Raw genomic sequence first — 26496 nt, 5'->3', positions numbered from 1 at the left:
GATTCTCTCCTATGTGCAAATCTTTATGGCAGTCATTTTATTTAAGGCCCTTGATTTACAAATACAAATCAAAAGGTGTTTGTTTGTGGAAAGTGATTTCCATTTGTGGATTGGTGATTTCCATTTGCGGAAAGTGATTTATATTTATGGATTGGTGATTTACGTTTGCGAATACATTTGGCATGATATTGATCCTATACATTCGGGCTTCCTTGAGATCAGAAGGGCCGCACTTAACATTGATTATATTTAATCGCCGTCAATTTCCTCTATCCATTGCTTTTGACGCTCCCTGACCATATAACTTTCTTTTGACTGTTAGCAAGTTAGGCAGAGTAAAGAGCGTATAAATGTAGGTTCATTATCATTTCTACACAGGTTCGATTTGGTTTTAGTAATTTCAATGTCGATTGAGCTTATGTTTACCCGAAAAAATAAAGAAATTACACACATATTATTAGTAGATTTGGATAGAAAACACTGAAGTTTCTAAAACTGTTTGAATCATGTCTGAGTATAACAGAACTTATGTAGCAGGCAAAACCCGAGGACTAACCGTTCAGATTTTTTTTTTTAGGTCTCTGTCTGTTCACTGAGTTCTCATTGGCAAATGTTATTTTGTAGGAACCTGTTTTCAGTTCCTACTGCTTCCACTGGATGTCACCAGTCTTTGGAATGTGGTTGAGGTTATTCATTTGTGCAATGAAGAAGTATGCCATCTAGGAACTGCGTAACACTGTTGAGAGTTGGCCAAGGCATGAAAGGTAGAGTTTGTTTCCTCTCGTCCTCTATTGAAAACAGATATCAAATTGAATACGGGTCTCAATTATTAACGTTTAAAAATACCTAAAGTTGTATTACAAAAGTAGTTTGAAATATTTTGGCAATGTTTATAGGCAACTTTTAAAATACTTTGTAGTGACATTGCGCATTTGGAAGCTGTTTTTTTCTGGATCAAACGCGTCAAATAAATTGACATTTTGGATATATATGGACAGAATTAATCAAACAAAAGGACCAATTGTGATGTTTATGGCACATATTGGAGTGCCAACAAAATAAGCTCATCAAAGGTAAGGCATGTTTTATATTTTATTTCTGCGTTTTGTGTAGCGCCTGCAGGGTTGAAATATGTGGAGGCCAGGTCATCTGATGCAGCACTCCATCACTCTCCTTCTTGGTCAAATAGCCATTACACAGCCTGGAGGTGTGTTGGGTCATTGTCGTGTTTAAAAACAAATGGCAGTTCCACAAAGCACAAACCAGATGGGACGGGCTATCACTGCAGAATGCTGTGGTAGCCATGCTGGTTAAGTGTGCCTTGAATTCTAAATAAATCACAGACAGTGTCACTAGCAAAGCACCCCCACACCATCACACCTGCTCTTCCATGCTTCACGGTGGGAACCACACATGTGGAGATCATCCGTTCACCTACTCTGCGTCTCACAAAGACGGTAGTTGGAACCAAACATCTCAAATTTGGACTCCACCGGTCTAATGTCCATTGCTCATGTTTCTTGGCCAAGCAAGTATCTTCTTCTTATTGGTGTCCTTTAGTAGTGGTTTCTTTGCAGCAATTTGACCATGAAGGCCTGATTCATGCAGTCTCCTCTGAAAAGTTGATGTTGAGATGTGTTTTTTACTTGAACTCTGTGAAACGTTTATTTGGGATGCAATTTCTGAGGTTGGTAACTCTAATGAACTTATCCTCTGCAGCAGAGGTAAGGCTGGGTCCTGCTTTCTGTGGTGGTCCTCCTGAGAGCCAGTTTCATCATAGTGTTTGACGGTTTTTGCGGATGCACTTGAAGAAACTTTCAAAGTTCTTGAAATGTTCCGTATTGACTGACCTTTATGTCTTAAAGTAATGATGGACTGTCAATTCTCTTTACTTATTTGAGCTGTTCTTGCCATGATATGGACTAGGTCCTTTACAAAAAAAGGGCCATCTTTTGTATACCACCCCTACCTTATCAATACACAACTGACTGGCTCAAATGCATTAAGGAAAGAAATTCTCCAAATTAAGGCGGCACACCTGTTAATTGAAATGCATGCCTCATGAAGCTGGTTATTCAGGACTAAGATTTAATCCTACTACACCGGCTCCGATGTGGTTGGGCTTAAACTATTACTGACTACAAAGGGAAAACCAGTCGCGAGCTGCCCAGTGATGCGAGCCTACCAGACAAGCTAAATTGCTCGCTTTGAGGCAAACATCACTGAAACATGCATGAGAGCACCAGCTGTTCCAGACGTCTGTGTGATCACTCTCTATGTAGCCGATGTGAGCAAGACCTTTAAACATGTTAACATTCACAAAGTCGCGGGTCCAGACGAATAACCAAGACGTGTACTCAAAGCATGCGCGGACCAACTGGCAAGTGTCTTCACTGCCATTTAACCTCTCTCTGATCAAGTCTGTAATACCTAAATGTTTCAAACAGACCACCATAGTCCCTGTGCCCAAGATAGCAAAGGTAACCTGCCTAAATGATTGCCGCCTCTTAGCACTCATGTCAGTAGCCATTAAGTGCTTTGAAAGGCTGGTTATGGCTCACATCAACACGATCATGCCAGGAAACCTAGAACCACTCCTATTTGTTAACCGCCCCAAAAGATCCACAGATGACGCAATCTCAATTGCACTCCACACTGTCCTTTCCCAACTAGAAAAAATAAACACCTATGTGAGAATGCTGTTCATTGACTACAGCTCAGCGTTCAACACCATAGCACCCACCAAGCTCATCACTAAGCTAAGGACCCTGGGACTAAACACCTCCCTCTGCAACTGAATCCTGGACTTCCTGACAGGCCAACCCCATGTGGTAAGGGATGATCATCAACATAAGTTTCCCTCAAGGGTGAGTTTTTAGCCCCCTCCTCTACTCCCTGTTCACCCACGACTGCATGGCCAAGCACGACTCCAACACCATCACTGTTGCTGACGACAACAGTGGGAGGCCTGATCACCGACAACAATGAGACAGCCTATAGGGAAAAGGTCAGAGACTTGGCAGTGTGGTGCCAGGACAACAACGTCTCCCTCAATGTGAGCGAGACAAAGGAGCTGATTGTGGACTATAGGAAAAGGAGGGCCGAACAGGCCCCATTAACATTGACAGGACTGAAGTGGAGCGGGCTTAGAGTTTCAAGTTCCTTGCTGTCCACATCTCCAACAAACTATCAAACACACCAAGACAAGTAGTGAAGAGGGCACGACAACACCTTTTCCTCTCCAGGAGACAAAAGATTTGACATGGGTCCCCAGATCCTCAAAAACGTTATACAGCTGCAACATCGACAGCATCCTAACGGTTGCATTACCGCATGGTATGGCAACTGCTCGGCATCTGACCGGAAGGCACTACAGAGGGTAGTGCATAAAGCCCAGTACATCACCGGGACAAGCTTCCTGACATCCAGGAGAAAGGCCCAAAAAATTGTCAAAGACTCCAGTCACTCAAGTCATAGACTGTTCTCCCTGCTACCGCATGGCAAGCGGTACCGGAGCGCCAAGGCTAGGACAAAAAGGCTCCTTAACAGCTTCTACCCCCAAACCATAAGACTTCTGAACAGCTAATAAAATGGCTACCCAGACTATTTGCATTGCCCCCTCTTCTACGCTGCTGCTACTCTCTGTTTATTATCTTTGCATAGTCACTTTAACTCTATCTACAGGTACATATTACCTCAATTACTTCGACTAATCGGTGCCCCCGCGCATTGACTCTGTACCGATACCCGCTGTATATAGCCTCACTATTGTTATTTTACTGCTGCTCTTTAATTATTTTTTTTATTTTTATTTTTTATACTTATTTTTCTTAAAACTGCATTGTTGGTTAAGGGTTTTGTAAGTAAGGATTTCACTGTAAGGACAACACCTGTTGTATTCGGTGCATGTGACAAATTCAATTGGACTTCATGGTTAAATAAAGTTTAACTAAATAAACAACCTTCCCCACTGCTATTCACTAAGAGCGAAACCAAAGCAAACGGGCTGAAACAGGAGGTGGGATCACCTGAACCTGTCCAATATGAAAGACTTGTTTTCATTTCTGTTACATAACATTTTGCTATGGTGCTTACTAATGAACACAACCCTGGGCTGATCAGCCTGAGTAGCTAAGTCACTCACCAGATTCCTGCATGAGCAGGGCAGAGTTGAAGAGTGCCAGTTTGTGGCGTGGGTTGAGCTCCAGGGCATGGTTAAAGTTCTTCAGGGCCTCTGAGGGCTCCTTCATCTCAATGTTGACGATAGCAAGGTTGTACCAGAGGTCAGCGTTGGTGCTGTCCAGCTCCAGGGCCCGCAGGTAGGCGTCCCTGGCCTCCAACGGCTTGTTCATCTTCAGCAGCAGCTCCCCTCTGGGTTTGGAGTTTTCACAGAAAGAAAGGAGAAATTAAGTCTCCATTTTGGTTCTGGAGGGTTGAAGCAGCAGGCGGTAGCATTTCTCAAGCCAAATCTAAGCTCACCTTCACGACTGACTATTAAATTGAAAGAAAACAAATAGTAAGAACAATTCTAATATCATCTACAGCATCTATCTATTGTCATCCCTTGCTCTTACCTGTTCTTGATTATGCTGATACTATTTATCAAAGTGCAGCTGCCTCTACTCTTAAACCCCTGGATACCGTTTTTCATAGTGCCCTTCGCTTTATCACAGGAGACAGTGTTATTACTCATCACTGCATTCTTTACCAAAAGGTGGGCTGAACCTCTTTGAACTCAGATCACATCATGACTCTCTTTTTGTTTACAAAGCCCTGCACCACAAGCTTCCGACTTACTTAACTTCACTGTTAAGATATAAAATGAGCCAGCCTTTAGTTTTCTTGCTCCACACGTTTGGAATGAGCTCCAAAATATATTTGTAATAGATGTGTTAGTGTCACTAGGGCAGTTCAGGCAGCGGACAGAGGATTCTTATAAAGAAGAATGTGTTTGTTTTAGTTGACTGTGTTTTGTGTATATTTATGTTTGCCTGTGCAATACACACTACCGGACAAAAGTTCTAGAACACTTACTCATTCAAGGGTTTTTCTTTATTTTTACTACATTGTAGAATAATAGTGAATACTTCAAACCTATGAAATAACACATATGGAATCATGTAATAACCAAAAATGTGTTAAATCAAAAAACATTTTATATTTGAGATTCTTCAAAGAAGCCACCCTTTCTTTGCCTTAATGACAGCTTTGCACACTCTTGGCATTCTCTAAACCAGCTTCATGAGGTTTAACGCATTTCAATTAACTTTTAAGAAGGCACACCTGTTAACTTGTGGTATTTCTTTCCGTCTTACTGTGTTTGAGCCAAACAATTGTGTTGTGACAAGTTGGGGATATACAGACTATAGCCTTATTTGGTAAAATACCTAGCCCATATTAGAACAGCTCAAATAATTAAAGAGACAAAGGTTAGTCAATACAGAAAATTTGAAAGTTCAGTCGCAAAAACCATCAAGCATTATGATGAAACTGGCTTTCATGAGGACCCACAGGAATGTAAGAACAAGAATTAGCTTTGCTGCAGAGGATAAGTTCATTAGAGTTACCAGCCTCAGAAATTGCAACACGAATAAATGCTTCAGAGTTCAAATAACAAACACATCTCAACAACTGTTCAGAGCGGGACTATGTGGATCAGGCCTTCATGGTCAAATTGCTGCAAAGAAACCATTACTAAAGGACACCAATAAGAAGAAGAGACATGCTTGGGCCAAGAAACACGAGTAATGGACATTGGACCAAATTGGAGATTTTTGGTTCCAACTCCTGTGTCTTTGTGAGATGCGGTGTGGGCGAATGAATGATCTCCACATGTGTATTTCTCACTGTAAAGCATGGAGGTGGTGGTGTTATGGTGTGGGGGTGCTTTGCTGATGACACTATGTGATTTATTTCAATTCAAGGCACACTTAACCAGAATGGCTACCACAGAGTTCTGCAGCGATATGCCATCCCATCTGGTTTGGGATTAGTGGGACTATCATTTGTTTTTCAACAGGACAATGACCCAACTCAACTCCAGGCTGTGTAAGGGCCATTTTGCCTAGAAGGAGAGTGATGGAGTGCTGCATCAGATGCCCTGGCCTCCACAATCCCCCGAACTCAACCAAATTGAGATGGTTTGGGATGAGTCGGACCGCAGATTGAAGGAAAATAAGCCAAAAAGTGCTCAGCATGTGGGGGAACTCCTTCAAGACTGTTGGAAAAGTATTCCAGGTGAAGCTGGTTGAGAGAATGCCAAGAGTGTGCAAAATGTATGTTCTGAAATTGTATATGCAGGCATCCCACGTAAGAGACACTGGTCTCAAATGGTGGCTCCCTGATTAAATTAGGGTAAATAAATTATACCCCCTAATTCCCTATTTGAGATGTCAAACATAACACTAAAATAGGTGGTCAATATCCTGACAAACTATAATAAATACATGCACATTGAATGCACACAAGTGGAAGCTTCTTATCACCGTCAGAGAGACATAGGTGAAGGGCAAGAAGGGTGATAATTTAAGTTGATGGAGATCAACAACAACCCTTTCACACTACAGTATATGGGAGAACAGAAGCATGCCCATTGCCCTGCCTCTGTCACCTTTAGGACAGCCCAGAGAGGAAGAGAAGTGGAAGAAACAATAACAAAAGGAGGAGAGGGACATTACCTCTTCTCCTGTGATTCCAAATAATTGTCAGTCCGTTTCTGGTGAAGACACCACAGGCGTGTCTATCTACTTGTGCTCTCCAAAGTCCTTCCAGCGCTTTGTTCCCTTGTTGAAATGTTTTATTGTTGCATTCACATGTTAAAAACGACATTTGCGAAATCAATATTATATTACAATAGTTGATAACGTTTCACCATGCCATTCCTTTACTGTTTATTGCAACATTTAAGACATTTCTGATTCAAGTGTGATACAGGCTAAATTGTTACGTTTTCATTTGCCTTGGGCGGAATGCTTATAGTGACCATGAGCGTTTGCAACACTCATGAGGTAGAAGTTCTGATTATTTTTATTACAGTAACATGTAGGCCTATTTGTGTGCTGTTTGGTCCTGAGAGTTTCTCCGTCTCTATTTTACCACTGTGAACGTGAATAGATGTCGCTGGCCTGAGCACCAGAATGAATAGGTGTGGCCAAATGTGGCCAAGTGCCCATTTTGGAATGTTCCCCTCAGTTCAAGTTTGACAACTCATTGGGGAGGCTGTGTCTGAGCCTAAGACACCCCACCTATGCCTTGCCATAACGGTTAGGACAGGTTTTGCCTGAGGCTTTTTTGTTGTTGTTGCTGGCATTTTAAAATCAGAGGTCTGTATACAGTGCCTTGCGAAAGCATTCGGCCCCCTTGAACCTTGCGACCTTTTGCCACATTTCAGGCTTCAAACATAAAGATATAAAACTGTATTTTTGTGTGAAGAATCAACAACAAGTGGGACACAATCATTAAGTGGAACGACATTTATTGGATATTTCAAACTTTTTTAACAAATCAAAAACTGAAAAATTGGGGGTGCAAAATTATTTAGCCCCTTTACTTTCAGTGCAGCAAACTCTCTCCAGAAGTTCAGTGAGGATCTCTGAATGATCCAATGTTGACCTAAATGACTAATGATAATAAATACAATCCACCTGTGTGTAATCAAGTCTCCGTATAAATGTACCTGCATTGTGATAGTCTCAGAGGTCCGTTAAAAGCGCAGAGAGCATCATGAAGAACAAGGAACACACCAGGCAGGTCCGAGATACTGTTGTGAAGAAGTTTAAAGCCGGATTTGGATACAAAAAGATTTCCCAAGCTTTAAGTTTTCGTCGATTCCGGAGCGAGCATCGGTTGTTCCGGAGCTAGCCAGCTGAGGAGTTCCATCAATCGCTCCTGGGCTGCGGTCACCTGTACGGACCCGTTTTGCTGCCTGCGCGGAGCCCCGCCGGGCCTTCACGGCTGAACTGCCGACGTTGTCTACCCGAGGGAGTTATCCGTCTGGTTCCTCCGTCGCGTTGCCTGGGCGCCCATCTGCGGCCTGCTAGCCATTAGCTGTCTTATCGGCTGCTATCTGAATAGATAATCGGACAATTTATTTATTTATTTCTATTGTTATTTTTTTCTTCTTCTGAGCCTCTAGCTATATCTATTGTTTTTATTTTTGTTGTTGTTGTGTGATTTGGATTGGTCCCCTCTACCACACGGAACCCCACTAATCTACTAACGGAGCGCAAGAGGTGGCTAATAACAGACGTCCATCCTATGCTAGCTTGCCATCGATGGCCTGGCTGGCTGTCTGGATCGCCGTGACCCCCAACCAACCTCTCCACTCACCGGACCCTTTTGATCACTCGACTAAGCATGCCTCCCTTAATGTCAATATGCCTTGTCCATTGCTGTTCTGGTTAGTGTTTATTGGCTTATTTCACTGTAGAGCCTCTAGTCCAGCTCACCATACCTTATCCAACCTATTAGTTCCACCACCCACACATGCAATGACATCTCCTGGTTTCAATGATGTTTCTAGAGACAATATCTCTCTCTTCATCACTCAATACCTAGGTTTACCTCCACTGTATTCACATCCTACCATACCTTTGTCTGTACATTATACCTTGATGCTATTTTATCGCCCCCAGAAACCTTCTTTTACTCTCTGTTCCAGACGTTCTAGACGACCAAATCTTATTGCTTTCAGCCGCACCCTTATTCTACTCCTCTGTTCCTCTGGCGATGTAGAGGTGAATCCAGGCCCTACAGTGTCTTGCTCCACTCCTATTCCCCAGGCGCTCTCTTTTGACGACTTCTGTAACCGTAATAGCCTTGGTTTCATGCATGTCAACATTAGAAGCCTCCTCCCTGAGTTTGTTCTATTCACTGCTTTAGCACACTCTGCCAACCCGGATGTTCGAGCTGTGTCTGAATCCTGGCTTAGGAAGACTACCAAAAATTCTGAAATTTTAATTCCAAACTACAACCTTTTCAAACAAGATAGAACTGCCAAAGTGGGCAGTGTTGCCATCTACTGCAAAGATAGCCTGCAGAGTTCTGTCCTACTATCCAGGTCTGTACCCAAACAATTTGAACTTCTACTTTTAAAAATCCACCTCTCTAAAAACAAGTCTCTCACCGTTGCAGTCTGCTATAGACCACCCTCTGCCCCCAGCTGTGCTCTGGACACCATATGTGAACTGATTGCCCCCCATCTATCTTCAGAGCTCGTGCTGCTAGGCGACCTAAACTGGAACATGCTTAACACCCCAGCCATCCTACAATCTAAACTTGATGCCCTCAATCTCACACAAATTATCAATGAACCTACCAGGTACCTCCCCAAAGCCTTAAACACGGGCACCCTCATAGATATCATCCTAACCAACTTGCCCTCTAAATACACCTCTGCTGTCTTCAACCAAGATCTCAGCGATCACTGCCTCATTGCCTGCATCCGTAATGGGTCAGCGGTCAAACGACCCCCACTCATCACTGTAAACCGCTCCCTGAAACACTTCAGCGAGCAGGCCTTTCTAATCGACCTGGCCGGGGTATCTTGGAAGGATATTGATCTCATCCCGTCAGTAGAGGATGCCTGGATATTTAAAAAAAAAATGCCTTCCTAACCATCTTAAATAAACATGCCCAATTCAAGAAATTTAGAACCAGGAACAGATATAGCCCTTGGTTCTCCCCAGACCTGACTGCCCTTAACCAACACAAAAACATCCTATGGCGTTCTGCATTAGCATCGAACAGCCCCCGTGATATGCAGCTGATCAGGGAAGCTAGAAACCATTATACACAGGCAGTTAGAAAAGCCAAGGCTAGCTTTTTCAAGCAGAAATTGCTTCCTGCAACACTAACTCATAAAAGTTCTGTGACACTGTAAAGTCCATGGAGAATAAGAACACCTCCTCCCAACTGCACTGAAGATAGGAAACACTGTCACCACTGATAAATCCACCACAATTGAGAATTTCAATAAGCATTTTTCTACAGCTGGCCATGCTTTCCACCTGGCTACTCCTACCCCGGTCAACAGCACTGCACCCCCCACAGCAACTCGTCCAAGCCTTCCCCATTTCTCCTTCTCCCAAATCCGTTCAGCTGATGTTCTGAAAGAGCTGCAAAATCTGGACCCCTACAAATCAGCCGGGCTAGACAATCTGGACCCTTTCTTTCTGAAATTATCTGCCGAAATTGTTGCCACCCCTATTACTAGCCTGTTCAACCTCTCTTTCGTGTCGTCTGAGATCCCCAAAGACTGGAAAGCAGCAGCGGTCATACCCCTCTTCAAAGGGGGGGACACTCTTGACCCAAACTGCTACAAACCTATATCTATCCTACCATGCCTTTTTAAGGTTTTCGAAAGCCAAGTCAACAAACAGATTACCGACCATTTCGAATCTCACCATACCTTCTCTGCTATGCAATCTGGTTTCAGAGCTGGTCATGGGTGCACCTCAGCCACACTCAAGGTCCTAAATGATATCTTAACCGCCATCGATAAGAAACATTACTGTGCAGCCGTGTTCATTGATCTGGCCAAGGCTTTCGACTGTCAATCACCACATCCTTATCGGCAGACTCGACAGCCTTGGTTTCTCAAATGATTGCCTCGCCTGGTTCACCAACTACTTCTCTGATAGAGTTCAGTGTGTCAAATCGGAGGGTCTGCTGTCCGGACCTCTGGCAGTCTCTATGGGGGTGCCACAGGGTTCAATTCTTGGACCGACTCTCTTCTCTGTATACATCAATGAGGTCGATCTTGCGGCTGGTGAGTCTCTGATCCACCTCTACGCAGACGACACCATTCTGTATACTTCTGGCCCTTCTTTGGACACTGTGTTAACTACCCTCCAGGCAAGCCTCAATGCCATACAACTCTCCTTCCGTGGCCTCCAATTGCTCTTAAATACAAGTAAAACTAAATGCATGCTCTTCAACCGATCGCTACCCGCTCCTACCCGCCTGTCCAACATCACTACTCTGGACGGCTCTGATTTAGAATACGTGGACAACTACAAATACTTAGGTGTCTGGTTAGACTGTAAACTCTCCTTCCAGACCCATATCAAATATCTCCAATCCAAAGTTAAATCTAGAATGGGCTTCCTATTTCGCAACAGAGCATCCTTCACTCATGCTGCCAAACATACCTTTGTAAAACTGACCATCCTACCAATCCTCGACTTTGGCGATGTCATTTACAAAATAGCCTCCAATACCCTACTCAACAAATTGGATGCAGTCTATCACAGTGCAATCCGTTTTGTCACCAAAGCCCCATATACTACCCACCATTGCGACCTGTACGCTCTCGTTGGCTGGCCCTCGCTTCATACTCGTCGCAAAACCCACTGGCTCCATGTCATCTACAAGACCCTGCTAGGTAAAGTCCCCCCTTATCTCAGCTCGCTGGTCACCATAGCATCTCCCACCTGTAGCACACGCTCCAGCAGGTATATCTCTCTAGTCACCCCCAAAACCAATTCTTTCTTTGGCCGCCTCTCCTTCCAGTTCTCTGCTGCCAATGACTGGAACGAACTGCAAAAAGCACTGAAACTGGAAACACATATCTCCCTCACTAGCTTTAAGCACCAACTGTCAGAGCAGCTTACAGATTACTGCACCTGTACGTAGCCCACCTATATTTTAGCCCAAACAACTACCTCTTTCCCTGCTGTATTTAATTTATTTATTTTGCTCCTTTGCACCCCATTATTTTTATTTCTACTTTGCACATTCCTCCATTGCAAATCTACCATTCCAGTGTTTTACTTGCTATATTGTATTTACTTTGCCACCATGGACTTTTTTTGCCTTTACCTCCCTTATCTCACCTCATTTGCTCACATCGTATATAGACTTGTTTCTACTGTATCATTGACTGTATGTTTGTTTTACTCCATGTGTAACTCTGTGTTCGTTGTATGTGTCGAACTGCTTTGCTTTATCCTGGCCAGGTCGCAATTGTAAATGAGAACTTGTTCTCAACTTGCCTACCTGGTTACTGAGTTGCAGTTCATATAAGAAAATCAGTCAATTCAAATGAATGAATTAGGCCCTAATCTATGGATTTCACATGACTGCGCAGCCATGGGTCAGGCCTGGGAGGGCATAGGGCGAACCACTTCGTAGCCAGGCCCACACACTGGGGAGCCAGACCCAGCAAATCAGAATAGTTTGTTTCCCAACAAACAGGCTTTATTACAGACAGAAATACTCCTCAGCAGTGTTCCCGCTATGATTCGCACTGGCACACATTAGCCCGAGCAAAGCCCTGCGACTGCATAGCAGAAGAAATACTGTATCAGCCCAAGAAGAGAAGCACGAGATTTGAACTTCACTCAAATTTTTTACATTTGTAACGTTTTCAACGTTTCCCTCTACTGGGGCAATTGTGATCGAATCAACGTAATATTATCCACTTTCAACGCAACATACCAAAACAAGCTATCCAAGAGATTTTGTTGTAGGCATAACGCATCGGAGTAGGATTCTATTGCATTTGATTTATTTAACCTTTATTTAACTAGGCAAGTCAGTTAAGAATAAATTATTATTTACAATGACGGCCTAGGAACAGTGGGTTAAACTGCCTTGATCAGTGGCAGAACAATAGATTTTTACATTGTCAGCTTGGGGATTCGATCAAGCAATCTTTTGGTTGCTGGCCCAACGCTCTAATCACTAGGCTACCTGCCGCCCCAGTCCATAAAGCACCCGGGTTCTCAGTACATTGCGCAGACAGGAATAAACACACAGGACACAACCAGTACTCTACACAGACCAGTGCGGCATAACCAAATCTGAGCTGTAGTAGGCCTATATGTAAATAGACTATTGCCATATATGGATCTGTGCCATTTACTTTGATCTGGACTGTGTTTACAGCGGTGGTCGTGAGTAGATGAGCTTGTTTTGAGATCAAAGCGAGTGCTGCATGTAGCCACGTGTGCACATTTTGTTCATATCCTTTAATAGTTAGTGATGCGTAAGATGGCACCAACAGACAGGACCAGGAATATGACTTTCCCAAATTGGATCCTTTGTTCGCACCCCCCAGGGCAATTGAACTTATCCCAGGGGCTAGTCTAAGACACCGCCGGCGGAGAAGAAGTGTTCAGAGTGGAATTCTAGTCCGACTCAGGAGGCGGACACACCATCCACTGCTTCTGAGTATATTACTCGCTGATGTTCAGTCTTCGGACAATAAAGTAGATGAACTCAGGGCGAGGATCTCCTTCCAGAGAGACATCAGAGACTGTAACATACTCTGTTTCACGGAATCATGGCTTTGACCTGATATACTGCCCCTGCCCATACAGCCATCTGGGTTCTCAGTAAATCGCACAGACAGGAATAAAGAACTCTCTGGGAAGAAGGGCGGTGGTGCATGTTGCATAATTAACCACTCATGGTGTGATTGTGATAATGTACAGAAACTCATGTCCTTTTGTTCACCCGACCAAGAAAACTTCATTCAAATGCCAACTGTATTACTACCCAAGAGACTTCTCTCCGGGTTATAGTCACAGACGTATATACTCCACCTCAAGCTGATAACACGACGCCCTTAAGGAACTACACCTGCACTTGATGCAAACTTGAAACTACATATCCTTAGGCTACATTTATTTTAGCTGGGGATTATAAAGCAAATTTGAGGAAAACGCTACCGAAGTTTTCTCAACACATTGACTGTAGTACTAACGCTGGAAAAACACTTGACCACTGCTATTCTCTCTTCCGGGATGCCTACAAGGCCCTCCCCGCCAAATCAAATCTTGAATCCATTTTGCTCCTCCCTTCCTATAGGCAGAAACTCAAACAGGAAGTACCCGTGGTAAGGTCTATTTAATGCTGGTCTGACCAATTGGAATCCATGCATCAAGATTGTTTTGATCATGCGGACTGGGATATGTTCCGGGTATCCTCGGAGAATAACAATGTACACATGGACACTGTGACGGAGTTCATCAGGAAGTGTGTAGGGGATGTTGTTCCCGCTGTGACTATTAAAACCTACCCAAACCAGAAAAACCATGGCAAGGTGACTGGGTATATGGAGGAATACAAACAGTGTGGTTATTCCCTCCCTAAGGCAATCAAACAGGCAAAATGTCAGTACAGAGACAAAGTGGAGTCACAATTCAACAGCTCAGACAAGAGATGTATGTGGCAGGGTCTACAGACAATCACGGATTACAAAAGGAAAACCAGGCACGTCGCGGACCCAGATGTCTTGCTCCTGTACAAGCTCCTGTACAAGCTCCCGTAAACACTTCTTTGGCCTCTTTGATAACACAGTGCCCGCTCCCAAGGACCGTGGGCTCTCGTTCTCCGTGGCCGACGTGAGTAAGACATTTAAACGTGTTAAGCCTCACAAGGCTGCCGACCCAGACAGTATCACTAGCCGCATCCTCAGAGCATGTGCAGACCAGCTGGCGGGAGTGTTTACGGACAGATTCAATCTGGGGCGGCAGGGTAGCCTAGTGGTTAGAGCGTTGGACTAGTAACCGGAAGTTCAAACCCCGAGCTGACAAGGTACAAATCTGTCGTTCTGCCCCTGACCAAGCAGTTCCTAGGCCGTCATTGAAAATAAGAATTTGTTCTTAACCGACTTGCCTAGTTAAATAAAGGTAAAATAAAAATAAAAATCTCTCCCTATCCCAGTCTGCTGTCTCCACATGCTTCAAGATGTTCCCAAGAAAGCAAAAGTAACTGAACTAAATTACTATCGCCCCGTAGCACTCACTTCTGTCATGAAACGCTTTGAAAGGCTAGTTAAGGATCATATCACCTCTACCTTACACCCTAGACCCACTTCAATTTGCTTACCACCCCAGTAGACCCACAGATGATGCAATCGCCATTGCACTGCACACTCCCCTATCCCATCTGGACAAGAGGAAAATCTAAGTAAGAATGCTGTTCATTGACTATAGCTCAGCCTTCAACAGCATAGTACCCTCCAAGCTCATCATGAAGCTTGGGGCCCTGGGTCTGAACACTGCCCTGTGCAACTGAGTCCTGAACTTCCTGACGGGCCGCCCGCAGGTGATGAAGGTAGGAAGCAACACCTCCACTTCACCGATACTCAACAAAGGGGCCCCACAAGGGTGCATGCTCAGCCCACTCCTGTACTACCTGGTCATCCATGACTGTTGGCCAACTCAATCATGAAGTTTGCAGATGACACAACCATAGTAGGACTGATTACCAAAAATGACAAGAGGAGGTGAGGGCGGAGTGGTGCCAGGAAAATAATCTGAGCTGGACCAGCATCGTCCGGGTAGGGTTTGGCCAGCTGGGATGTCCTTGTCCCACCGCGCTCTAGCAACTCCTGTGGTGGGCCGGGATCATGCACGCCGACACGTATGGTGTTTCCTCCGACACATTGGTGCGGCTGGCCTCCGAGTTAAGCGTGCACTGTGTCAAGAAGCAGTGCGGCTTGGAGGGGTTGTGTTTCGAGGACGCACGGCTCTCAACATTCGCTTCTCCTGAATCCATACGGAAGTTGCAGCGATGGGACAAAACTAACTACCAATTGGACATGACGAAATTGGGGAGAAAAAGTTGTAATAATTTGAAAAAATTAAACGAAAGAGCTGATTGTGGAATTCAGGAAAAAGCATCAACGGGGGCACACTGCCTTCCCTCCAGGATACCTACAGCACCCAATGTCACAGGAAGGCCAAAAAGATCAAGGACTTCAACCACCCGAGCCACAGCCTGTTCACCTCGCTATCACCCAGAAGGCAAGGTGAGTACAAGTGCATCAAAGCAGGGACCGAGAGACTGGAAAACACTGTCACTGGCCTACACACAATACACCATAATGTCAAAGTGGAATTATGTTTTTCAAAATGTTTACCAACTAATAAAAAATGAAAAGCTGAAATGTCTTGACTCATTAAGTATTCAACCCCTTTGTTATGGCAAGCCTAAATAAGTTCAGGAGTAAAAATATACTTAACAAGTCACATAATACGTTGAATTGACTTTGAACGTGATTTTTTTATGAGTACCTCATCTCTATACCCCACACATAAAAATAATTGTAAGGTCCCTCAGTCGAACAGCGAATTTCAAACCCAGATTCAACCACAAAGACAAGGGAGATTTTCCAATGCTTTGCAAAGATTGGCACCTATTGGTAGATGGGTCAGAAAAAAAGAGCAAACATTGAATATCCCTTTGAGTATGGTGAAGTTATTCATTACACTTTGGATGGTGTATCAATACACCAAGTCAATACAAATATAACAATGTCCTTCCTAACTCAGTTGCCGGAGAGGAAGGACACCACTCAGTGATTTCACCATGAGGCCAATGGTGACTTTAAAACAGTTATAGAGTTTAATCGCTATGATAGGAGAAAACTGAGGATGGATACATCCATTCATCCTGTTTGCAACAAGGCACTAAAGTACTAGAGCAAAAATGTGTTATGTTTGATAAAAAAAATCCAAAACAACACCACTCTCCAACGTTATGCTTGTAATTGTTAAGTACCATGGAGATTTTCAGGATAAAAAATAAACGAAGCTACGCACAGGAAAAAATCCTAGTGGACAATCTGGTTCAGTCTGCTTTCCACCAGACGTGTTATTTCATAGTTGAGATCTTCACTATTATTCTACAATGTAGAAAAAAGTAAAAAATAAAGACAAATCCTGGAATGAGAAGGTGTCCAAGCTTTTGACTGGTACTGTATGTATATAGTAACCAAAAAAGTGTTAAACAAATCAAAATATATTTTAGATTCTTCAAAGTAAGCCACCCTTTGCCTTGATAACAGCTTTGCACACTCTTGGCATTCTCTCAAACAGCTTCAAATGGAATGCTTTTCCAATAGTCTTGAAGGAGTTCCCAAATATGCTGGTCACTTCTTATCCTTCCCTGTGCAGTCCAACTCATCTCAAACCATCTCAATTTGGTTGAGGTGGGGTGATTGTGCAGGTCATCTGATGCAGCACGCCATCACTCTCCATCTTGGTCAAATAGCCCTTACACAGCCTGAAAGTGTGTTGGATCATTGTCCTGTTAAAAAACAAATAATAGCACAAACCAGATAGGATGGCATATCGTTGCAGAATGCTGAGGTCGCCATGCTGGTTAAATGTGCCTTGAAATCTAAATAAATCACAGACAGAGTCACCAGCAAAGCACCCCCAAAACATCACACCTCCATGCTTTGCGGTGGGAACCACATGTGGAGATCATCCGTTCACATACTCTGCGTCTCACAAAGACTCGGCAGTTGGAACCAAAAATCTCAGATTTGGAATCTTCAGACCAAAGAACAGATTTCCACTGGTCTAATGTCCATTGCTTGTGTTTCTTGGTCCAAGAATGTCTCTTCTTATTATTGGTGTCCCTTAGTAGTGGTTTCTTGCAGCAATTCCACAGTTGAAGTCAGAAGTTTACATACACTCAGGTTGGAGTCATTAAACTAGTTTTTAAACCACTCCACACATTTCTTATTAACAAACTATAGTTTTGGCAAGTCGGTTAGGACATCTACTTTGTGCATGACAAGTATTTTTTCCAACTATTGTTTACAGACAGATTATTTCACTTATAATTCATTGTATCACAATTCCAGTGGGTCAGAAGTTTACATACACTAAGTTGACTGTGCCTTTAAACAGCTTGGAAACTGACAGAAAAGGATTTCATCGCGTTAGAAGCTTCTGATTGGCTAATTGACATCATTTGAGTCAATTGGAGGTGTACCTGTGGATGTATTTCAAGGCCTACCTTCAAACTCAGTGCCTATTTGCTTGACATCATGGGAAAATCAAAAGAAATCAGCCAAGACCTCAGAAAATAAATTGGAGACCTCCACAAGTCTGGTTTATCATTGGGAGCAAATTCCAAATGCCTGAAGGTACCGCGTTCATCTGTACAAACAATAGCACGCAAGTATAAACACCATGGGACCATGCAGTTGTCATACCGCTCAGGAAGGAGACGCGTTCTGTCTCCTAGAGATGAATGTACTGTGGTGCGATAAGTGCAAATCAATCCCAGAACAACAGCAAAGGAAATTGTGAAGATGCTGGAGGAAACAGGTCCAAAAGTATCTATATCCACAGTAAAACAAGTCCTATATCGACATAACCTGAAAGGTCGCTCAGCAAGGAAGAAGCCACTGCACCAAAACCACCATAAGAAAGCCAGACTACGGTTTGCAACTGCACATGGGGACAAAGGTCGTACTTTCTGGAGAAATGTCCCTTGGTCTGATGAAACAAAAATAGAACTGTTTGGCCATAATGACCATCGTTATGTTTGGAGGAAAAAGGGGGAGGCTTGCAAGCTGAAGAACACCATCCCAACCGTGAAGTAAGGGGGTGACAGCATCATGTTGTGGGGGTGCTTTGCTGCAGGAGGGACTGGTGCACTTCAAAGTAGATGGCATCATGAGGTAGGAAAATTACGTGGATAAATTGAAGCAACATCTCAAGACATCAGTCAGGAAGTTGAAGCTTGGTTGCAAATGGGTCTTCCAAATGGACAATAACCCCAAGCATACCGCAAAAGTTGTGGCAAAATGGCTTAAGGACAACAAAGTCAAGGAATTGAATTAGCCAACAAAGCCCTGACCTCAATCCTATAGAATATCTGTGGGCAGAACTGAAAAAGCGTGTGCGAGCAAGGAGGCCTACAAACCTGACTCAGTTACACCAGCTCTGTCAGGAGGAATGGGCCAAAATTCACCCAACTTATTGTGGGAAGCTTGTGGAAGGCTACCCGAAACGTTTGACCCAAGTTAAACAATTTTAAAGGCAATGCTACCAAATACTAATTGAGTGTATGTAAACGTTTGACCCACTGGGAATGTGATGAAAGAAATAAAAGCTAAAATAAATAATTCTCTATTATTCTTCTGACATGTCACATTGTTAAAATAAAGTGGTGATCCTGAATGACCTGAGACAGGGAATTTTTTCTAGGATTGAATGTCAGGAATTGCAGAAAACTGAGTTGAAATGTATTTGGCTAATGTGTATGTTAGCTTCCGACTTCAAACAAACAAACAAACAAACAAACAAACAAACGTACGTACGTAATTATCAAACAAACAAACAAACGTACGTACGTACGTACGTATGTATGTACACTGCTTAAAAAATAAAGGGAACACTAAAATAACATCCTAGATCTGAATGAAATATTCTTATGAAATACTTTTTTATTTACATAGTTGAATGTGCTGACAACAAAATCACACAAAAATTATCAATGGAAATCAAATTTATCAACCCATGGATGGAGGTCTGGATTTGGAGTCACACTCAAAATTAAAGTGGAAAACCACACTACAGGCTGATCCAACTTTGATGTAATGTCCTTAAAACAAGTCAAAATGTCGCTCAGTAGTGTGTGTGGCCTCCACGTTCATGTATGACCTCCCTACAACGCCTGGGCATGCTCCTGATGAAGTGGCGGATGGTCTCCTGAGGGATCTCCTCCCAGACCTGGACTAGAGCATCCACCAACTTCTGGAGAGTCTGTGGTGCAACTGGATTTTTTGTAATGACTTGGTTGGTAGATGGAGTGAGACATGATGTCCCAGATGTGCTTAATTGGATTCAGGTCTGGGGAACGGGCGGGCCAGTCCATAGCATCAATGCCTTCCTCTTGCAGGAGCTGCTGACACACTCCAGCAACATGAGGTCTAGCATTGTCTTGCATTAGGAGGAACCCAGGACCAACCGCACCAGCATATGGTCTCACAAGGGGTCTGAGGATCTCATCTCGGTACCTAATGGCAGTCAGGCTACCTCTGGCGAGCACATGGAGGGCTGTGCGGCCTCCCAAAGAAATGCCACCCCACACCATGACTGACTCACCGCCAAACCGGTCATGCTGGAGGATGTTGCAGGTAGCAGAACATTCTCCACTGCGCCTCCAGACGGTCACATGTGCTCAGTGTGAACCTGCTTTCATCTGTGAAGAGCACAGGGCGCCAGTGGCGAATTTGCCAATCTTGGTGTTCTCTGGCAAATTTCAAACGTCCTGCACGGTGTTGGGCTGTAAGCACAACCCCCACCTGTGGACGTCGGGCCCTCATACCACCCTCATGGGGTCTGTTTCTGACCGTTTGAGCAGACACATGCACATTTGTGGCCTGCTGGTCATTTTGCAGGGCTCTGGCAGTGCTCCTCCTTGCACAAAGGCGGAGGTAGAGGTCCTGCTGCTGGGTTGTTGCCCTCCTACGGCCTCCTCCACGTCTCCTGATTTACTGGCCTGTCTCCTGGTAGCGCCTCCATGCTCTGGACACTACGCTGACAGACACAGCAAACCTTCTTGCCACAGCTCGCATTGATGTGCCATCCTGGAAGAGCTGCACTACCTGAGCCACTTGTGTGGGTTGTAGACTCCGTCTCATGCTACCACTAGAGTGAAAGCACCGCCAGCATTCAAAAGTGACCAAAACATCAGCCAGGAAGTATAGGAACTGAGAAGTGGTCTGTGGTTATCACCTGCAGAACCACTCCTTTATTGGGGATGTCTTGCTAATTGCCTATAATTTCCACCTGTTGTCTATTCCATTTGCACAACAGCATGTGAAATTTATTGTCAATCAGTGTTGCTTCCTAAGTGGACAGTTTGATTTTACAGAAGTGTGCTTGACTTGGAGTTACATTGTGTTGTTTAAGTGTTCCCTTCATTTTTTTGAGCAGTGTATATACACACATATATTATATGTATATATACACACATATATATACACATATACATACATATATATATACATACATATATATATACACTACCATTCAGAAGTTTGGGGTCACTTAGAAATGTCCTTGTATTTGAAAGAAAATCCAATTGTTGGTCCATTAAAACAACATAAAATTGATAAGATATACAGTGTTGACAATTTGTTAAATTGTATTTATTTAAAATATATTTTTCAAGAGCGTCGTAGCCAAGATAGGCAGCACGAAGTCAATACAAAAATTACAGACAAACAACATGAAAAACTACAAGTAATCTAGTAAAAACCATAGAATTTACAAGAGTATAACAAAATCAAAAACAGCAAATTAAAAACATTGACAGGTCAGGGAATCAGTCTCAAGATCATTCATCCGTGATTTAAAAATACCAATCGAGACAGGTTCTTCAAGTTTTTGTAAGGCGTTCCAAGACGATGGCGCAGAGTACATAAAAGCCCTTTTACCATTTCGGACATTTGGAACAGTTAGCAGGATAAAGTCCAGCAAACGAATAGAGTACCCACCACATTTCTGAATAGAGTACCCACCAATAAAAATGCGCAAATTGTTGCTGGAAACAGCTGATTTTTACGGAATATCTATACGGGCGTACAGAGGCCCATTATCAGCAACCATCACTCCTGTGTTCCAATGGCACGTTGTGTTTGCTAATCCAAGTTCTTCATTTTAAAAGGCTAACTGATCATTAGAAAACCCTTTTGCAATTATGTTAGCTGCTGAAAACTGTTTTTCTGATTAAAAAAGCAGTAAAACTGGCCTTTAGACAAGTTGAGTATCTGGAGCATCAGCATTTGTGGGTTTGATTACAGGCTCAAAATGGCCAGAAACAAAGCGCTTTCTTAGTCTATTATTGTTCAGAGAAATGAAGGCTATTCAATGCGAGAAATTGCCAAGAAACTGAAGATCTCGTACAACGCTGTGTAGTACTCCCTTCACAGAACAGCGCAAACTGGCTCTAACAAGAATGGAAAGAGTGGGAGGCCCCGGTGCACAACTGAGCAAGAGGATAAGTACATTAGAGTGTCTAGTTTGAGTCATCTCTTCACTGTTGATGTTGAGACTGATGTTTTGCGGGTACTATTTAATGAAGCTGCCAGTCGAGGACTTGTGAGGCTTTTGTCAAGGACTTGTGAGGCGTTTGTCAAGGACTTGTGAGGCGTTTGTCAAGGACTTGTGAGGCGTTTGTCAAGGACTTGTGAGGCGTTTGTCAAGGACTTGTGAGGCGTTTGTCAAGGACTTGTGAGGCGTTTGTCAAGGACTTGTGAGGCGTTTGTCAAGGACTTGTGAGGCGTTTGTCAAGGACTTGTGAGGCGTTTGTTTCTCTAGATACTAATATACTTGTCCTCTTGCTCAGTTGTGCACCGGGGCCTCCCACTCTTTCTATTCTGGTTAGAGCCAGTGCTGATAATGGGCCTCTGTACACCCATGTAGATATTCCATAAAAAATAAAAAATCAGCCGTTTCCAGCTACAACAGTCATTTACAACATTAATGTCTACACAGTATTTCTGATCAATTTCATGTTATTTTAATGAACAAAAAAGTATTTTTTCTTTCAAAAACAAGGACATTTTAAGTGACCCCAAACTTTTGAACGGTAGTGTATCTAATTTTTTACAAATCGATACTTTTAGTAAAATAGCAATATAATATCTTACAAAAATATTATTGCGATACGCAACCATTGATTTCACCCTCCCCCCCCATCACTACAGGGCTTTACCTACTGAAATATAATGTTAGATAAGGGGCCTTGCCAGCTGATATATGACTCTAGTAAAGGGCCCTTACCTGCTGATATAGGCTTGTTTGAAGTCGGGCCTCATGCTGATGGCCTGTCTGTAGAGCTGGTCAGCCTCCTCCAGCCGTGAGTCGTTGGTACGGATCAGGTTGGCCAGGTTAATGTACACGTTCAGGTGGTTGGGCGCCACACGGGTGGCGTACTTCTTCCCTGGAATGATCTGGAAGGCGATTGATTCATGTTTAATTTTAATTTGTTTATTTATCTTTTATTTAAATAGTCAAGTCAGTTAAGAACAAATTCTTATTTACAATGATGGCCTACCCCGGCCAAACCTGGACCACGCTGGGCCAATTGTGCGCCGCCCTATGGGACTCCCAATCATGGCCGGATGTGATACAGCCTGGATTCGAAACAGGGACTGTAGTGACAACTCTTGCACTGAGATGCAGTGCCTTAGAACGTTGCGCCACTAGGGAGCTCTGAGTTTACTATACATGTTTATTATACATGGACGGTATTAGATCACACTATACAACAAGTTTGCATTGTTTTGGTTAGCTCGGATAGGTAAGGGGTACTGGACATTAGATATTCCAGGTTAACTTTAACCACCAGAGACTGTAGGGAATGTAGATCATGAGAAACATGTGAACACATACTTAAATAAATAAAAAAAAAATTAAAAAATCCTACAATGTGATTTTCTGGATTTTTTTTCTCATTTTGTCTGTCATAGTTGAAGTGTACCTATGATGAAAAAAAAGATGAGAGGCCTGTAATTAAGTGGGAGAACTTGCACAATTGGTGGCTGACTAAATACTTTTTTTGCCCCACCAATGTTGTTTCGGTATGTCCTTATTTTCTCAAGGAAAGCTAGGCAGAGAGAGACATTTTTAAAAAACCAACAGAAAAGAAAACTTCATGAGAAAACAAGTCCCACCATCTTGGAGGGCAAATAATGATTGAGCATATCTAGAATACCAATATAATTCTAATAGAACTTCAAAGTCACTGGAAACCTCTGATGTGGGCAATCTGCTCTGTCATGGCCAACATGGTATCCCACATTACAGTGGGATTGTCAAGGAAACAAATTCTGTCATACATCTATACCCTCCCATTCAGACAAGACAGTTCTACATTCCTACACAAGCCACACACATAGCTAGAAAGGTAGAAGACATATATTTTTTGTTATCTTCTATTGAAGAAAACCATCTATCGAATCAGAGTTTACACAGTTTTATAATTAAATCATGAGACCATGACAGACTGAGGCTAACAAAAGGTATGCTTTTTAATTCCAAGATGGCATAGCAGTTCAGATGTCTTTTGTCCTCGTCTTGTCGTGTCCCGCATAGCTAGAAAGATAGAAGACATATATTTTTTGTTATCTTCTATTGAAGAAAACCATCTATCGAATCAGAGTTTACACAGTTTTATAATTAAATCATGAGACCATGACAGACTGAGGCTAACAAAAGGTATATATATATAAATATAACTTTTTTCATACATTTTTTTTTTAATTTTCCATAAACTCATCTTCAAAACACTCTCCTGCAACCCGCCTCACCAATTTATATTTATAAAAAAGTATTATTTACCTCAAATCTGTAATCCTCCAAGAAGCTACCCAGAAACTCCAAGAAGCTAGCCAGAAGCTAGCCAGGAGCTAATCCAGAAGCTCGGTCAGAAGCTCGGTCAGAAGCTAGTTAGCTTCTTTACTGGCAAATCGTTAGTATTCAGCTAACCACGGTTTGTGGTCATCAGCTATACTTTAGCTCGAAAATCTATCGCCAGTTTTATATGGCGCAGCGCGGCTCAGAACGGAACATACCGGACCAATTTTTCTCTCCATGTCCCTGGATTTCTACCGCTAACTCTGGACATTCATACCTGGATCTCACAGCAAGCTAGCTGCTATCCGTGTGACTATCGGCTTTTGTCGATTCCAGAGCAAACATCAATTATTCCGGAGCTAGCCAGCTGAAGAGTTCCATCAATCACTCCTGGGCTGCAGTCACCTATCCGGACCCGTTTTACTGCCTACGCGGAGCCCCACCGGACACCCACATCTGGACTGCCGACGTTATCTACCCGAAGGAGTTATCCGGCTGGCTCCTCCGTCGCGACGTTACCTGAACGCCCATCTGCGGCCTGCTAACCGTTAGCTGTCTTACCGGCTGCTATCTGAATAGACAATCGGACAATTTATTTATTTTTTATTATTATTTTTTCTTCTTGGGCCTCTAACTATATCTATTGTTTTTATTTTTGTTGTTGTTGTGTGATTTGGATTAATCCCCTCTACCACACGGAACCCCACTAATCTACTGACGGAACGCAAGAGGTGGCTAATAACAGACGTCCATCCTATGCTAGCTTGCTACCGATGGCCTGGCTAGCTGTCTAAATCACCGTGACCCCCAACCAACCTCTCCACTCACGGGACCCTTTTGATCACTTGACTAAGCATGCCTCCCTTAATGTCAATATGCCTTGTCCATTGCTGTTCTGGTTAGTGTTTATTGGCTTATTTCACTGTAGAGCCTCTAGTCCTGCTCACCATACCTTATCCAAACTATTAGTTCCACCACCCACACATGCAATGACATCTCCTTGTTTCAATGAGACAATATCTCTCTCTTCATCACTCAATACCTAGGTTTACCTCCACTGTATTCACATCCTACCATACCTTTGTCTGTACATTATACCTTGATGCTATTTTATCGCCCCCAGAAACCTTCTTTTACTCTCTGTTCCAGATGTTCTAGTCGACCAATTCTAAAATGAAATGAAATGAAATTTTATTTGTCACATACACATGGTTAGCAGATGTTAATGCGAGTGTAGCGAAATGCTTGTGCTTCTAGTTCCGACAATGCAGTAATAACCAACAAGTAATCTAACTAACAATTCCTAAACTACTGTCTTATACACAGTGTAAGGGGATAAAGAATATGTACATAAGGATATATGAATGAGTGATGGTACAGAGCAGCATAGGCAAGATACAGTAGATGGTATCGAGTACAGTATATACATATGAGATGAGTAAGTAAACAAAGTGGCATAGTTAAAGTGGCTAGTGATACATGTATTACATAAGGATGCAGTCGATGATATAGAGTACAGTATATACGTATGCATATGAGATGAATAATGTAGGGTAAGTAACATTATATAAGGTAGCATTGTTTAAAGTGGCTAGTGATATATTTACATCATTTGCCATCAATTCCCATTATTAAAGTGGCTGGAGTTGAGTCAGTGTCAGTGTGTTGGCAGCAGCCACTCAATGTTAGTGGTGGCTGTTTAACAGTCTGATGGCCTTGAGATAGAAGCTGTTTTTCAGTCTCTCGGTCCCAGCTTTGATGCACCTGTACTGACCTCGCCTTCTGGATGATAGCGGGGTGAACAGGCAGTGGCTCGGGTGGTTGGTGTCCTTGATGATCTTTATGGCCTTCCTGTAACATCGGGTGGTGTAGGTGTCCTGGAGGGCAGGTAGTTTGCCCCCGGTGATGCGTTGTGCAGACCTCACTACCCTCTGGAGAGCCTTACGGTTGAGGGCGGAGCAGTTGCCGTACCAGGCGGTGATACAGCCCGCCAGGATGCTCTCGATTGTGCATCTGTAGAAGTTTGTGAGTGCTTTTGGTGAATAGCCGAATTTCTTCAGCCTCCTGAGGTTGAAGAGGCGCTGCTGCGCCTTCTTCACGATGCTGTCTGTGTGAGTGGACCAATTCAGTTTGTCTGTGATGTGTATGCCGAGGAACTTAAAACTTGCTACTCTCTCCACTACTGTTCCATCGATGTGGATAGGGGGGTGTTCCCTCTGCTGTTTCCTGAAGTCCACAATCATCTCCTTAGTTTTGTTGACGTTGAGTGTGAGGCTATTTTCCTGACACCACACTCCGAGGGCCCTCACCTCCTCCCTGTAGGCCGTCTCGTCGTTGTTGGTAATCAAGCCTACCCTGTTGTGTCGTCCGCAAACTT

The 26496-nt window shown here is 43.3% G+C and overlaps 1 protein-coding gene across 1 annotated transcript in view; it reads right to left on the bottom strand.

Moving 5' to 3' along the window:
- The window catches only part of tmtc3 (transmembrane O-mannosyltransferase targeting cadherins 3), a 128825-nt gene that overhangs the window by 9455 nt on the left and 92874 nt on the right, over positions 1-26496 (bottom strand). Inside the window, exons 12-13 of the mRNA XM_064929340.1 lie at positions 22545-22714; positions 4145-4371 (exon numbers count right to left, since the gene is read on the bottom strand). Coding sequence (XP_064785412.1) covers positions 4145-4371; positions 22545-22714 — 397 coding nt within the window. The remainder of the gene's footprint in view (positions 1-4144; positions 4372-22544; positions 22715-26496) is intronic.

The sequence above is a fragment of the Oncorhynchus masou genome, chromosome 22, assembly GCF_036934945.1.
Source record: "Oncorhynchus masou masou isolate Uvic2021 chromosome 22, UVic_Omas_1.1, whole genome shotgun sequence".
In the NCBI taxonomy this organism is placed as follows: domain Eukaryota; kingdom Metazoa; phylum Chordata; class Actinopteri; order Salmoniformes; family Salmonidae; genus Oncorhynchus; species Oncorhynchus masou.
This window is presented reverse-complemented; position numbering and strand designations above follow the sequence as displayed.